The sequence below is a fragment of the Watersipora subatra genome, chromosome 1 (genome assembly GCF_963576615.1).
Source record: "Watersipora subatra chromosome 1, tzWatSuba1.1, whole genome shotgun sequence".
Lineage (NCBI taxonomy): Eukaryota > Metazoa > Bryozoa > Gymnolaemata > Cheilostomatida > Watersiporidae > Watersipora > Watersipora subatra.
Window position 1 is genome coordinate 722,940 of NC_088708.1, and position 17,643 is coordinate 740,582.

General features: G+C 35.3%; 1 protein-coding gene across 1 annotated transcript; it reads left to right on the forward strand.

Annotated features, from left to right (window-relative positions):
- Positions 1–1,895: 1,895 nt before the first annotated feature.
- LOC137385630 (nuclear receptor coactivator 1-like) lies at positions 1,896–17,351 on the forward strand. Its single transcript, XM_068072133.1, has 8 exons — positions 1,896–1,962; positions 3,435–3,523; positions 3,697–3,874; positions 4,925–5,017; positions 16,387–16,494; positions 16,639–16,843; positions 17,073–17,179; positions 17,305–17,351. The coding sequence occupies exons 1-8, from the start codon at positions 1,896–1,898 to the stop codon at positions 17,349–17,351; spliced, it is 894 nt and encodes a 297-aa protein (XP_067928234.1).
- Positions 17,352–17,643: the final 292 nt, after the last annotated feature.

Here is a 17,643-nt window from a genome sequence, read left to right on the forward strand (position 1 = left end):
AATAGTACTAGTAACAGTGACTATTTTATTCTTAACGATAATAACGCCGTAAGTAATAATAATAAATCTTTAGGCTCGGAACACGGTCAAGTTGTTAGTCACAATAGTAGGAAACAGCCAAAAATGTATCCGAGCTCATTCCGCAACATCTTAGTAGATTTTTTTTCTAATATCAAGTAATTTAAAAGCCTTTGCTGATTAATCTGGTATTAAAGCCTTTTTCATAGGCCGTGCGGTTCAAAAGTTAGGACAGCTTTGTAAATATTAGGTTTTATCGAACATTTAATTATGTTCCATCAGTAAGAAAAAGAATTAGGTAGAGAAAGAGTTGAAATGTGTATTTTAAGTCGAATTCAAAAACAAATAATGTGCTCATTTGCAGTAGTGTGGTCATTTTTTTCTATATCAGCACTTGCTTGTAAACATGGGTAAACTCAAACTGCATATTTGTCATCTCTCTTTTATTAATGCTTTCAGTTTTTCACGGCCGTTTTAAACTTTTCACTTGTGGAGTTCAGTTCAGCTTTATGCAGATTTATTCCCTGAATCACTAAATTTGCCTTAAACTTGGCATCGCTACATTTATGTGTTTTATTTTTATTCGCAAATTTTTCAGTAAAAATTTGCTAACTAAATCAGGGTTTTTGACTATACGTGTGGTAATGTACTGTTAAAGAATTGTTTTTATAGAATCACAAGCTTTTGCATCCTGTTTTCTAGGCTGTTTTTAATAAACATATTTTCTTCCTTTATTTCACTGTTACTATTAATCTAACTTGGAAAGAAGGGAGAACCTAGATGACAAAATCTTTTATAGAGTACACCCTAAATAATAGCATTTTTGCTGGGAATCCTGGTTTATCAGTGCTAGGCCACACTATCTTTAAAGGTGGGGAAACAGCAGTTGAATTTACTAATTTTGAGAAAATTGTTAATGCAGGCAGTTTCTATTATTTTGGTACAGTTATCTCAAGATATAATTTTGAACCATTTGGTATGCTTATTTATGCTCAATCTGTAACAAAGGTCAATCTGTAACAAAGGTCAATCTGTAACAAAGGTCAATCTGTAACAAAGGTCAATTCCGAATTTTGGTCACTCTTGTAATAGCTATGTTACCTGTCTATCATTCCCCATTCTCTTGTTACTGCAAAAGGGTTTGCAAGATATTGTGTAAGACAATCTAATATTAAACAATAAAATCTATTCTATGGCTATATGTAATTGTCAGTCTTTTTTCATTGACCAGATTTTTCTCAGTATCCCTTGGTATGTAATTATGTGTCATTGTTTCTTTCTTCATCCCTTATTGTGTTATATTAAATTGCTGTTTCAATATTCCAGTAATTATTAACATTTGTTAATGTCTGATTTTGTTTTTATCAAACTTGGACATTGTAAAAAGAAACAATGCAAAATCTATTATTTTTGTCTGAACTGTAAACATAGGAGCAGTCCAATGTTTCATCAGATACCTTAACATGAACTATCTCGTGGGCCACAGCTTAATGCACAGTTTGCAGCGTTTGAGCATTATTTCATCAGGCAAAAAATCATACCTACGAAGGCCAATCTAGATTTACTTTTGACGTGTTAAAATGATTCAATTATCACGTTTCACAATTATATAATTCTTGTGTCTCGCTTTTAACTCTTGGATTAAGCATTGAAACATTTTTTGTGATTTTTTTTAATATTCCAGGGAAAGCTAGACATTTTTTTGCCGTTGTTGCCTACATGACGTTAATGGCATGCAATTACTCATTTTTGTTGAAGAAATGGCAATTATCTAATCACATTTGAAGTGTTCCTTAATATGCCAAAGTTTAATCTAACAATCAATTGCAGATGTAGGGCGGTATACACAAGTTGATGTATATTCCTATACCAACAGAATGCCAGTTTCCCGCGAGATCCTGTTTCTACAAGACGCTGCTGAGAAGATTGCAAGTCTCAATGCCTGTGTGTAAATAAATCTCTTTTGCTCTTCCATTATTAGCATTTCCAGAACTTTTGTGCTCATTTATTCTCCTTTTGCTATTCACTTTTGCTTTTTACTCTATTATACCTATTTGTAATGTCCCTCTTTTTTACTTCTTTATTATACCTATTCGTAATGTCCCTCTTTTTACTTCTTTATTATACCTATTCGTAATGTCCCTTTTTTTTACTTCTTTATTATACCTATTCGTAATGTCCCTTTCTTTTACTTCTTTATTATACCTATTCGTAATGTCCCTCTTTTTTACTTCTTTATTATACCTATTCGTAATGTCCCTCTTTTTACTTCTTTATTATACCTATTCGTAATGTTCCTCTTTTTTACTTCTTTATTATACCTATTCGTAATGTCCCTCTTTTTTACTTTTTTATTATACCTATTCGTAATGTCCCTCTTTTTTACTTCTTTATTATACCTATTCGTAATGTCCCTCTTTTTTACTTTTTTATTATACCTATTTGTAATGTCCCTCTTTTTTACTTCTTTATTATACCTATTCGTAATGTCCCTCTTTTTTACTTCTTTATTATACCTATTCGTAATGTCCCTCTTTTTTACTTCTTTATTATACCTATTCGTAATGTCCCTCTTTTTTACTTCTTTATTATACCTATTCGTAATGTCCCTCTTTTTTACTTCTTTATTATACCTATTCGTAATGTCCCTCTTTTTTACTTCTTTATTATACCTATTCGTAATGTCCCTCTTTTTACTTCTTTATTATACCTATTTGTAATGTCCCTCTTTTTTACTTCTTTATTATACCTATTCGTAACGTCCCTCTTTTTTACTTCTTTATTATACCTATTCGTAATGTCCTTCTTTTTTACTTCTTTATTATACCTATTCATAATGCCCCTCTTTTTTTCTCTTTTCATCCTGTTGTATTCTCTGGCATCCTTACCCTCTTCTCCCCTTTTAACTGTTCCATTCGCCTGTTTTTATTCAATTGCCCTCTAGTCATTTCACTCTCTCTACTCACTCGCCTGCTGTCCTTTTTGTTCTCTTACTTTTTTTCATCTCCTTTGCTACATTATTATTTCTCTCAATTCGTGCCCTTCACTGCCTTACTCTTGTTTTCAATATTGCTTTCTCTGTCCCCATTTTATTCTTCCTCTATCCTGTTATTTTTACCTTATCACTTATTTTTCAATTCTCACTGTTTTTGTATTTTCCTTTTCTCTTTTTTAATATTGCCGTAAAGGCCTATACCTTCACTCTTTAATATTTTAACTTTCACCATAGGGCTACTTCTTCTCTCAATCGTCAGCTCTAGAAACCACTCAGCTCATACCATCTGCTAGTGCTGCTAGTCTAAACATAATCTATAATATATACTTGCGTTCTCTGCCGATTGCAAGCCTTGTTTTTATATGTCCTAAATATTCAAAAACGCTTTACATATTTGTGTTATCCTGTGCGACTGTTACAGCAGTGAGCAGTGCACCTGTAGAGGAGGGTGAAGTTTCATCAAGTAACCCTCCCATATTGGCTACCGAGCAGTTTGAACCCGCGTTACAGGTGCGTGAAGTCAGATAGATATGTTTAGTAACAGCTGTACCAACTCTCCATTAATGAAGATTGTGAGGTTATGAATATGCAAAAGTAGTTTTTATAGGCTCAACTAACCGGCAACATAAAACCTGTTATTGAATGTTTGTTGGCCACTCGCAGTGCTTGCATATTCTTTGCAGGAGTTACAAGGCTTTCTCTTTATACTCAACTTTCAAGGAAAGATTGTATCTGTGACAGATAACGTTACGAACTACCTTGGCTATCAGCCATCTGAGTGGCCAGATGCCAGCATCTATGATTTTCTTCATGTTACCAATCATGCTTCATTCAGTCAAAATATGCTCTCCCGTCTTGGAGGTAACTATATCTCCTTGCTTGTTCTTTTTTGTGCAACATGATTTATGTTTTCTGTGTGAAAAGGCTTTACTACAACTAGTGCACAAAACCATTTAGTAGGCGAGCAAGGGCCTCTAATTTGTGGGTGAGGCTCACAGATAGGTGAGGCTAGCTGATAAGGGAAACTACTAGGTGAAGTCACCAGCAAAAAGTGACACTAGTAGATGAATTACACTAGCAGGTGGCTGATACTAGTCTGCGGGTGTGACTAGTTGACGGGTGACATTAGGTGGTGATGAGACTAGCATGTGAGCGACACTAGGTCACTCACATGCTAGGGACTAGTGTCACAGACCTTGTGTCATTAGTAGACGAGTGCACCCATAGATGAGTAATAATAGTATTGTCAAATCTTTGCCTACAAACTTTTTAGCATCCGACGTAAAATATAGGCAAATATTTGTCTTGACATATGAAGTAATTTTCAAATTTTGATGTCCGGAATTTTTTAAAACATTAGTTTTTTGAAAATAAAAATGAAGAAGTTGGTAGAAATTAAAAATATCATGTAAAAATGATAGAAAGGTCAATAGAATAAGTTGGTTTAAACTATATCTAATGTATAGTTTAAATTAATCTAAGTAAGTAGTGCTGCATATTTGTATCACTCGTGCCACTGAACCTTTATTTCATAAAACCTCTTTTCACTGATTCATTTAAAACCTGGTTGTGTCCGTGTTTATTATTAAATGCAAAAGTTCACAAGATCTCCATATTCCTCCAGGAAGAAATCGCATAAAATTGTTTACAAATGCTTTAGTTACGTAATTTGACCCTTAGTGTATCATGCTGGTATAGAGTAATTAGCTTGAAGGGATGACTATATCATCAGCATTTATACCTAATTTCTTTTCGATGAGCCTGTATATTTAGTGATTTGAATTGAATTTAGGAATGCCATATATTTGTCCTTTTGATTTTTGCAAGAACATATCAGCTAATATGGCATCACATTCCATGGTGCTTGTTACTCCATTTTAGATAGCATAATATACTAAGTCTCTTCTGTAGATGGAAAGGCTTGTTTGAATTCCACGACGATCATACCCCCATTCCCATGTCGAATGCGCCCTGGCACATCCCCTACTGTTATGTCGCCTACTGGTACGTCTTCCTTTTATGTTTAATAGTTGATGGCTCACCGTTCTCACATCACTCTCCTCGATGCTTTCAAGTTAATAATTGCATAGAGTTATGAGAACCTCTAGCATTCTACTATTTGAAGCAGTGAAATGAAGTAGTGAAGCCTTTTCTTTCTTTTCTTCCTTCAAAGGGCAAGGTTCAAACTAATCCTCACCACCAATTTATTGCATTCCGAGTCTTAAAATAATAAGTAATAAATTAAAATAATAAATTGGAGGATAATTAGAAATGTGTCAGCAGAAAACATCACTTTACTAAGTTTTTGCAAAGATGTCCAAATTAATTTTTTTCAAAGCTTGTATGGGTTTGTTCACACTATAATAAATTTATTTGTGTGTGTTAAAAGGTGTGTGATTGTTGAGTATGGTAGCGTTTATTTGATTGGAATTATCCAAGAGCACACGCAGTTATGTATCACATATTTACAAACAATTTTGCACATTCGCCATAGTTGTTCACAAATATACTGTTTAGGTTGAAATATATCGTTTAGGTTGAGATTTACCGTTTAGGTTGAGATATATCGTTTAGGTTGAGATATACCGTTTAGGTTGAGATATACCGTTTAGGTTGAGATATACCGTTTAGGTTGAGTTATACCGTTTAGGTTGAGATATACCGTTTAGGTTGAGATATACCGTTTAGGTTGAGTTATACCGTTTAGGTTGAGATATACCGTTTAGGTTGAGATATACCGTTTAAGTTGAGATATACCGTTTAGGTTGAGATATACCGTTTAGGTTGAGATATACCGTTTAGGTTGAAATATACCGTTTAGGTTGAGGTATACCGTTTAGGTTGAGATATATCGTTTAGGTTGAGATATACCGTTTAGGTTGAGATATACCGTTTAGGTTGAGATATACCGTTTAGGTTGAGATATACCGTTTAGGTTGAAATATACCGTTTAGGTTGAGGTATACCGTTTAGGTTGAGATATACCGTTTAGGTTGAGATATACTGTTTAGGTTGAGATATACCGTTTAGGTTGAGATATATCGTTTAGGTTGAGATATACCGTTTAGGTTGAGATATACCGTTTAGGTTGAGATATACCGTTTAGGTTGAGATATACCGTTTAGGTTGAGATATACCGTTTAAGTTGAGATATACCGTTTAGGTTGAGATATACCGTTTAGGTTGAGATATACCGTTTAGGTTGAGATATACCGTTTAGGTTGAGATATACCGTTTAAGTTGAGATATACCGTTTAGGTTGAGATATACCGTTTAGGTTGAGATATACCGTTTAAGTTGAGATATACCGTTTAAGTTGAGATATACCGTTTAGGTTGAGATATACCGTTTAGGTTGAGATATACCGTTTAAGTTGAGATATACCGTTTAGGTTGAGATATACCGTTTAGGTTGAGATATACCGTTTAAGTTGAGATATACTGTTTAGGTTGAGATATACCGTTTAGGTTGAGATATACCGTTTAGGTTGAGATATACCGTTTAGGTTGAGATATACCGTTTAAGTTGAGATATACTGTTTAGGTTGAGATATACCGTTTAAGTTGAAATATACCGTTTAAGTTGAGATATACCGTTTAAGTTGAGATATACCGTTTAGGTTGAGATATACCGTTTAGGTTGAGTTATACCGTTTAGGTTGAGATATACCGTTTAGGTTGAGTTATACCGTTTAAGTTGAGATATACTGTTTAGGTTGAGATATACCGTTTAAGTTGAAATATACCGTTTAGGTTGAGATATACCGTTTAGGTTGAGATATACCGTTTAGGTTGAAATATACCGTTTAGGTTGAGATATACCGTTTAGGTTGAGATATACCGTTTAGGTTGAAATATACCGTTTAGGTTGAGATATACCGTTTAGGTTGAGATATATCGTTTAGGTTGAGATATACCGTTTAAGTTGAGATATACCGTTTAAGTTGAAATATACCGTTTAGGTTGAGATATACCGTTTAAGTTGAGATATACCGTTTAGGTTGAGATATACCGTTTAGGTTGAGATATACTGTTTAAGTTGAGATATACCGTTTAGGTTGAGATATACCGTTTAGGTTGAGATATACTGTTTAGGTTGAGATATACCGTTTAGGTTGAGATATACCGTTTAGGTTGAAATATACCGTTTAGGTTGAGATATACCGTTTAGGTTGAGATATACCGTTTAGGTTGAAATATACCGTTTAGGTTGAGATATACCGTTTAGGTTGAGATATATCGTTTAGGTTGAGATATACTGTTTAGGTTGAGATATACCGTTTAGGTTGAGATATACCGTTTAGGTTGAGATATACCGTTTAGGTTGAAATATACCGTTTAGGTTGAGGTATACCGTTTAGGTTGAGATATACCGTTTAGGTTGAGATATACTGTTTAGGTTGAGATATACCGTTTAGGTTGAGATATATCGTTTAGGTTGAGATATACCGTTTAGGTTGAGATATACCGTTTAGGTTGAGATATACCGTTTAGGTTGAGATATATCGTTTAGGTTGAGATATACCGTTTAGGTTGAGATATATCGTTTAGGTTGAGATATACCGTTTAGGTTGAAATTTACCGTTTAGGTTGAGATATATCGTTTAGGTTGAGATATACTGTTTAGGTTGAGATATACCGTTTAAGTTGAGATATACCGTTTAGGTTGAGTTATACCGTTTAGGTTGAAATATACCGTTTAGGTTGAGATATACCGTTTAAGTTGAGATATACCGTTTAAGTTGAGATATACCGTTTAGGTTGAGTTATACCGTTTAGGTTGAAATATACCGTTTAGGTTGAGATATACCGTTTAGGTTGAGATTTACCGTTTAGGTTGAGATATACCGTTTAGGTTGAGATATACCGTTTAGGTTGAGATATACCGTTTAAGTTGAGATATACCGTTTAAGTTGAGATATACCGTTTAAGTTGAGATATACCGTTTAGGTTGAGATATACCGTTTAGGTTGAGATATACCGTTTAGGTTGAGATATACCGTTTAGGTTGAGATATACCGTTTAGGTTGAAATATACCGTTTGGGTTGAGTTATACCGTTTAGGTTGAGATATACCGTTTAAGTTGAGATATACCGTTTAGGTTGAGATATACCGTTTAAGTTGAGATATACCGTTTAGGTTGAGATATACCGTTTAGGTTGAGATATACTGTTTAAGTTGAGATATACCGTTTAAGTTGAGATATACCGTTTAGGTTGAGATATACCGTTTAGGTTGAGATATACCGTTTAAGTTGAGATATACCGTTTAGGTTGAGATATACCGTTTAGGTTGAGATATACCGTTTAGGTTGAGTTATACCGTTTAGGTTGAGATATACCGTTTAGGTTGAGATATACCGTTTAGGTTGAGATATACCGTTTAAGTTGAGATATACCGTTTAGGTTGAGATATACCGTTTAGGTTGAAATATACCGTTTAGGTTGAGATATACCGTTTAGGTTGAAATATACTGTTTAGGTTGAAATATACCGTTTAGGTTGAAATATACCGTTTAGGTTGAGATATACCGTTTAGGTTGAGATACACCGTTTAGGTTGAGATATACCGTTTAGGTTGAGATATACCGTTTAGGTTGAAATATACCGTTTAGGTTGAAATATACCGTTTAAGTTGAGATATACCGTTTAGGTTGAGATATACCGTTTAGGTTGAGATATGCCGTTTAGGTTGAGATATGCCGTTTAGGTTGAGATATACCGTTTAGGTTGAGATATACCGTTTAGGTTGAGATATACCGTTTAAGTTGAGATATACCGTTTAGGTTGAGATATACCGTTTAGGTTGAAATATACCGTTTAGGTTGAGATATACCGTTTAGGTTGAGATATACCGTTTAGGTTGAGATATACCGTTTAAGTTGAGATATACCGTTTAGGTTGAGATATACCGTTTAGGTTGAGATATACCGTTTAGGTTGAGATATACCGTTTAGGTTGAGATATACCGTTTAGGTTGAGATATACCGTTTAGGTTGAGATATACCGTTTAGGTTGAGATATACCGTTTAGGTTGAGATATACCGTTTAGGTTGAAATATACCGTTTAGGTTGAGATATACCGTTTAGGTTGAGATATACCGTTTAGGTTGAGATATACCGTTTAGGTTGAGATATACCGTTTAGGTTGAGATATACCGTTTAAGTTGAGATATACCGTTTAGGTTGAGATATACCGTTTAGGTTGAGATATACCGTTTAGGTTGAGATATACCGTTTAGGTTGAGATATACCGTTTAGGTTGAGATATACCGTTTAGGTTGAGATATACCGTTTAGGTTGAGATATACCGTTTAGGTTGAGATATACCGTTTAGGTTGAGTTATACCGTTTAGGTTGAGATATACCGTTTAGGTTGAGATATACCGTTTAGGTTGAGATATACCGTTTAGGTTGAGATATACCGTTTAAGTTGAGATATACCGTTTAAGTTGAAATATACCGTTTAGGTTGAGATATACCGTTTAGGTTGAAATATACCGTTTAGGTTGAGATATACCGTTTAGGTTGAGATATACCGTTTAGGTTGAGATATACCGTTTAGGTTGAGATATGCCGTTTAGGTTGAGTTATACCGTTTAGGTTGAGATATACCGTTTAGGTTGAGATATACCGTTTAGGTTGAGATATACCGTTTAGGTTGAGATATACCGTTTAAGTTGAGATATACCGTTTAGGTTGAGATATACCGTTTAGGTTGAGATATACCGTTTAGGTTGAGATATACCGTTTAAGTTGAAATATACCGTTTAGGTTGAGATATGCCGTTTAAGTTGAAATATACCGTTTAGGTTGAGATATACCGTTTAGGTTGAGTTATACCGTTTAGGTTGAGATATACCGTTTAAGTTGAGATATACCGTTTAGGTTGAGATATACCGTTTAAGTTGAAATATACCGTTTAGGTTGAGATATACCGTTTAGGTTGAGATATACCGTTTAGGTTGAGATATACCGTTTAGGTTGAAATATACCGTTTAAGTTGAAATATACCGTTTAGGTTGAGATATACCGTTTAGGTTGAGATATACCGTTTAGGTTGAGTTATACCGTTTAGGTTGAGATATACCGTTTAGGTTGAGATATACCGTTTAGGTTGAGATATACCGTTTAGGTTGAGATATACCGTTTAGGTTGAGATATACCGTTTAGGTTGAGATATACCGTTTAGGTTGAGATATACCGTTTAGGTTGAGATATACCGTTTAGGTTGAGATATGCCGTTTAGGTTGAGTTATACCGTTTAGGTTGAAATATACCGTTTAAGTTGAAATATACCGTTTAGGTTGAGATATACCGTTTAGGTTGAGATATACCGTTTAGGTTGAGTTATACCGTTTAGGTTGAGATATACCGTTTAGGTTGAGATATACCGTTTAGGTTGAGATATACCGTTTAGGTTGAGATATACCGTTTAGGTTGAGATATACCGTTTAAGTTGAGATATACCGTTTAGGTTGAGATATACCGTTTAGGTTGAGATATACCGTTTAGGTTGAGATATACCGTTTAGGTTGAGATATACCGTTTAGGTTGAGATATACCGTTTAGGTTGAGATATGCCGTTTAGGTTGAGTTATACCGTTTAGGTTGAGATATACCGTTTAGGTTGAGATATACCGTTTAGGTTGAGATATGCCGTTTAGGTTGAGTTATACCGTTTAGGTTGAGATATACCGTTTAGGTTGAGATATACTGTTTAAGTTGAGATATACCGTTTAGGTTGAGATATACCGTTTAGGTTGAGATATACCGTTTAGGTTGAGATATACTGTTTAGGTTGAGATATACCGTTTAGGTTGAGATATACCGTTTAGGTTGAGATATACCGTTTAGGTTGAGATATACCGTTTAGGTTGAGATATACCGTTTAGGTTGAGATATACCGTTTAGGTTGAGATATACCGTTTAGGTTGAGATATACCGTTTAGGTTGAGATATACCGTTTAGGTTGAGATATACCGTTTAGGTTGAGATATACCGTTTAGGTTGAGATATACCGTTTAGGTTGAGATATACCGTTTAGGTTGAGATATACCGTTTAGGTTGAGATATACCGTTTAGGTTGAGATATACCGTTTAGGTTGAGATATACCGTTTAGGTTGAGATATATCGTTTAGGTTGAGATATACCGTTTAGGTTGAGATATACCGTTTAGGTTGAGATATACCGTTTAGGTTGAGATATGCCGTTTAAGTTGAAATATACCGTTTAGGTTGAGATATACCGTTTAGGTTGAGATATACCGTTTAAGTTGAAATATACCGTTTAGGTTGAGATATACCGTTTAGGTTGAAATATACCGTTTAGGTTGAGATATACCGTTTAGGTTGAGATATACCGTTTAGGTTGAGATATACTGTTTAGGTTGAGATATACCGTTTAGGTTGAGATATACCGTTTAGGTTGAAATATACCGTTTAGGTTGAGTTATACCGTTTAAGTTGAGATATACCGTTTAGGTTGAGATATACCGTTTAGGTTGAGATATACCGTTTAGGTTGAGATATACCGTTTAAGTTGAGATATACCGTTTAGGTTGAGATATACCGTTTAGGTTGAGATATACCGTTTAGGTTGAGATATACCGTTTAGGTTGAGATATACCGTTTAGGTTGAGATATACCGTTTAGGTTGAGATATACCGTTTAGGTTGAGATATACCGTTTAGGTTGAGATATACCGTTTAAGTTGAGATATACCGTTTAGGTTGAGATATACCGTTTAGGTTGAGATATACCGTTTAGGTTGAGATATACCGTTTAGGTTGAGATATACCGTTTAGGTTGAGATATACCGTTTAGGTTGAGATATACCGTTTAGGTTGAGATATATCGTTTAGGTTGAGATATACCGTTTAGGTTGAGATATACCGTTTAAGTTGAGATATACCGTTTAAGTTGAGATATACCGTTTAGGTTGAGATATACCGTTTAGGTTGAGATATGCCGTTTAGGTTGAGATATACCGTTTAGGTTGAGATATACCGTTTAGGTTGAGATATACCGTTTAAGTTGAGATATACCGTTTAGGTTGAGATATACCGTTTAAGTTGAGATATACCGTTTAGGTTGAGATATACCGTTTAGGTTGAGATATACCGTTTAGGTTGAGATATATCGTTTAAGTTGAGATATACTGTTTAGGTTGAGATATACCGTTTAAGTTGAGATATACCGTTTAGGTTGAGATATACCGTTTAGGTTGAGATATACCGTTTAGGTTGAGATATACCGTTTAGGTTGAGATATACCGTTTAGGTTGAGATATACCGTTTAGGTTGAGATATACCGTTTAGGTTGAGATATACCGTTTAGGTTGAGATATACCGTTTAGGTTGAGATATACCGTTTAAGTTGAGATATACTGTTTAGGTTGAGATATACCATTTAGGTTGAGATATACCGTTTAGGTTGAGATATACCGTTTAGGTTGAGGTATACCGTTTAGGTTGAGTTATACCGTTTAGGTTGAGATATACCGTTTAGGTTGAGATATACCGTTTAGGTTGAGATATGCCGTTTAGGTTGAGATATACCGTTTAGGTTGAGATATACCGTTTAAGTTGAGATATACCGTTTAGGTTGAGATATACCGTTTAGGTTGAGATATACCGTTTAGGTTGAGATATACCGTTTAGGTTGAGATATACCGTTTAGGTTGAGATATACCGTTTAAGTTGAGATATACTGTTTAGGTTGAGATATACCGTTTAAGTTGAGATATACCGTTTAGGTTGAGATATACCGTTTAGGTTGAGATATACCGTTTAGGTTGAGATATACCGTTTAGGTTGAGATATGCCGTTTAAGTTGAAATATACCGTTTAGGTTGAGATATACCGTTTAGGTTGAGATATACCGTTTAGGTTGAGATATGCCGTTTAAGTTGAAATATACCGTTTAGGTTGAGGTATACCGTTTAGGTTGAGATATACCGTTTAGGTTGAGATATACCGTTTAGGTTGAGATATACCGTTTAAGTTGAGATATACCGTTTAGGTTGAGATATACCGTTTAGGTTGAGATATACCGTTTAGGTTGAGATATACCGTTTAGGTTGAGATATACCGTTTAAGTTGAGATATACCGTTTAGGTTGAGATATACCGTTTAGGTTGAGATATACCGTTTAAGTTGAGATATACCGTTTAGGTTGAGATATACCGTTTAGGTTGAAATATACCGTTTAGGTTGAGATATACCGTTTAAGTTGAGATATACCGTTTAGGTTGAGATATACCGTTTAGGTTGAGATATACCGTTTAAGTTGAGATATACCGTTTAGGTTGAGTTATACCGTTTAGGTTGAGATATACCGTTTAAGTTGAGATATGCCGTTTAAGTTGAAATATACCGTTTAGGTTGAGATATACTGTTTAGGTTGAGATATACCGTTTAGGTTGAGATATACCGTTTAAGTTGAAATATACCGTTTAGGTTGAGATATACTGTTTAGGTTGAGTTATACCGTTTAGGTTGAGATATACCGTTTAGGTTGAGATATACCGTTTAGGTTGAGATATACCGTTTAGGTTGAGATATACCGTTTAGGTTGAGATATACCGTTTAGGTTGAGATATACCGTTTAGGTTGAGATATATCGTTTAAGTTGAGATATACTGTTTAGGTTGAGATATACCGTTTAGGTTGAGATATACCGTTTAGGTTGAGATATACCGTTTAGGTTGAGATATACCGTTTAGGTTGAGATATACCGTTTAGGTTGAGATATATCGTTTAAGTTGAGATATACCGTTTAGGTTGAGATATACCGTTTAAGTTGAGATATACCGTTTAGGTTGAGATATACCGTTTAGGTTGAGATATACCGTTTAGGTTGAGATATACCGTTTAGGTTGAGATATACCGTTTAAGTTGAGATATACCGTTTAGGTTGAGATATACCGTTTAGGTTGAGATATACCGTTTAAGTTGAGATATACCGTTTAGGTTGAGATATACCGTTTAGGTTGAAATATACCGTTTAGGTTGAGATATACCGTTTAAGTTGAGATATACCGTTTAGGTTGAGATATACCGTTTAGGTTGAGATATACCGTTTAAGTTGAGATATACCGTTTAGGTTGAGTTATACCGTTTAGGTTGAGATATACCGTTTAAGTTGAGATATACCGTTTAAGTTGAGATATACCGTTTAGGTTGAGATATACCGTTTAGGTTGAGATATACCGTTTAAGTTGAGATATACCGTTTAGGTTGAGATATACCGTTTAGGTTGAAATATACCGTTTAGGTTGAGATATACCGTTTAAGTTGAGATATACCGTTTAGGTTGAGATATACCGTTTAGGTTGAGATATACCGTTTAGGTTGAGTTATACCGTTTAAGTTGAGATATATCGTTTAGGTTGAGGTATACCGTTTAGGTTGAGATATACCGTTTAAGTTGAGATATACCGTTTAAGTTGAGATATACCGTTTAGGTTGAGATATACCGTTTAGGTTGAGATTTACCGTTTAGGTTGAAATATACCGTTTAGGTTGAGATATACTGTTTAGGTTGAGATATACCGTTTAGGTTGAGATATACCGTTTAGGTTGAGATATACCGTTTAGGTTGAGATTTACCGTTTAGGTTGAGATATACCGTTTAGGTTGAAATTTACCGTTTAGGTTGAGATATACCGTTTAGGTTGAGATATACCGTTTAGGTTGAGATATACCGTTTAGGTTGAGATATACCGTTTAAGTTGAGATATACCGTTTAGGTTGAGATATACCGTTTAAGTTGAGATATACCGTTTAGGTTGAGATATACCGTTTAGGTTGAGATATACCGTTTAGGTTGAGATATACCGTTTAGGTTGAGATATACCGTTTAAGTTGAGATATACCGTTTAGGTTGAGATATACCGTTTAAGTTGAGATATACCGTTTAGGTTGAGATATACCGTTTAGGTTGAGATATACCGTTTAGGTTGAGATATACCGTTTAGGTTGAGATATACCGTTTAGGTTGAGATATACCGTTTAGGTTGAGATATACCGTTTAAGTTGAGATATACCGTTTAGGTTGAGATATACCGTTTAGGTTGAGATATACCGTTTAGGTTGAGATATACCGTTTAGGTTGAGATATACCGTTTAGGTTGAGATATACCGTTTAGGTTGAGATATACCGTTTAAGTTGAGATATACCGTTTAGGTTGAGATATACCGTTTAAGTTGAGATATACCGTTTAGGTTGAGATATACCGTTTAAGTTGAGATATACCGTTTAGGTTGAGATATACCGTTTAGGTTGAGATATACCGTTTAGGTTGAGATATACCGTTTAGGTTGAGATATACCGTTTAGGTTGAGATATACCGTTTAAGTTGAGATATACCGTTTAGGTTGAGATATACCGTTTAGGTTGAGATTTACCGTTTAGGTTGAAATATACCGTTTAGGTTGAGATATACTGTTTAGGTTGAGATATACCGTTTAGGTTGAGATATACCGTTTAGGTTGAGATATACCGTTTAGGTTGAAATATACCGTTTAGGTTGAGATATACCGTTTAAGTTGAGATATACCGTTTAAGTTGAGATATACCGTTTAGGTTGAGATTTACCGTTTAGGTTGAAATATACCGTTTAGGTTGAGATATACTGTTTAGGTTGAGATATACCGTTTAGGTTGAGATATACCGTTTAGGTTGAGATATACCGTTTAGGTTGAGATATACCGTTTAGGTTGAGATTTACCGTTTAAGTTGAGATATACCGTTTAGGTTGAGATATACCGTTTAAGTTGAGATATACCGTTTAGGTTGAGATATACCGTTTAGGTTGAGATATACCGTTTAGGTTGAGATATACCGTTTAGGTTGAGATATACCGTTTAGGTTGAGATTTACCGTTTAGGTTGAGATTTACCGTTTAGGTTGAAATATACCGTTTAGGTTGAGATATACCGTTTAGGTTGAGATATACCGTTTAAGTTGAGATATACCGTTTAGGTTGAGATATACCGTTTAGGTTGAAATATACCGTTTAGGTTGAAATATACCGTTTAGGTTGAGTTATACCGTTTAGGTTGAGATATACCGTTTAGGTTGAGATATACCGTTTAGGTTGAGATTTACCGTTTAGGTTGAAATTTACCGTTTAGGTTGAGATATATCGTTTAGGTTGAGATATACCGTTTAGGTTGAGATATACTGTTTAGGTGTTGTTCTGTCTAAAATAGCCTAATGCTGCTATCAAAATTAAATCCGTGGTGAAGCTGTGTATATATTGGCCAGATGTTTCTGGGCTGCTTTCATTTTATCCTTTTGCGGTACCTTAGGCTTGGCACTGTTGTGCAATGAATGCTTTCTGAATCGTGTTCTTTGTGGTTCCTTCAGATGGCATGGGAAAAAAGACTGACAGTGAGTCATTGATTCACGTGCAAATTTCTAGTCTTCCTTTCTGTATTGAACGCCTTTCTTCACAAAGTTCCTCTTCAGCGTCAGGTCGGTATTTAAGTACATACATTAATGCATTGAGTACAAGTATTTATTTGGTACATTGTTCACTGTACATTTTCATTCGTTCATGCCATAATTCGCCCACTTTTGAGATGGCATAAGGAGTAGTCTCTGAGGTACATTTTTCAGGTTCTTCATTGTACCTGGTATGCATTGCGCAGAAAGTGGATGATCCCATCGCCATGTGGTCTCGTCCTGTTGCTCGTTCCAGCAGAAGATTCACACCACAACCTCAGTCCTCATTTTTACCAATTTCTTCTACAAAGTCTTCAGCTCAGGTCGACTTTGCTATGCAACTCAACCTAGACTGGCTCATATTGCACTGCGACTTCAGGTACCATTTCCCTTCTTTTCCTTTCATTCACTCTTTCTCTTCAAATTTTATCCTGTTTTTCGATGTTAAGAACCCCCCTAGCATTAATATAATGTATTCACTGCTCGACTGGCGTCCCCTACAGAGCTGTGCAACTTGCAGCATTAAACTTTTTATGTGAGTATACAGGTTGAGCTGAACTGTCACGATGGTTGTGTCGATGGTATCTATCGAATCTTTTTTATTACAGGGGAATGTCGGAACCGAATGACCTTTCCAGCCGGTTTATTGGCAAAAAATTCACTAACTTTGTGCACAATAATGATCTCACACCCTTTCAGAAGTACGCGGACACCGGTAAGTGCCAATTCGACAAATGTTTGCTTTAAGTTTATATACGGGGTGGGGGGGGCGGTGAAGGTCCCCACTGCTTTTGTCTCTCAAGCCTTATTTAAATAGTCTTATTTTGGCCATTTGAACAGGTCTTATAGCCAACTCGCAGAGATCTGTTGTAGAACTGTCAACTTAGCTTCCGCTTATATAGATGGCTCACAGATGGTTAAAACTGCTCATAAAAAGTCCCAGTTTAGACAACTCCTTCATATGAGTAAGAGTACACGCATGTAGAGTAAGTCACAAAAATTCTCTATCTCACATCCCATCCTTACTGTCTGAGCCATCTCTCCCGACTCTTCCATTTCTCTCCATCTCACATCCCATCCTTACCGTCTGAGCCATCTCTCCCGACTCTTCCATTTCTTCTCTCCATCTCACATCCCATCCTTACCGTCTGAGCCATCTCTCCCCACTCTTCCATTTCT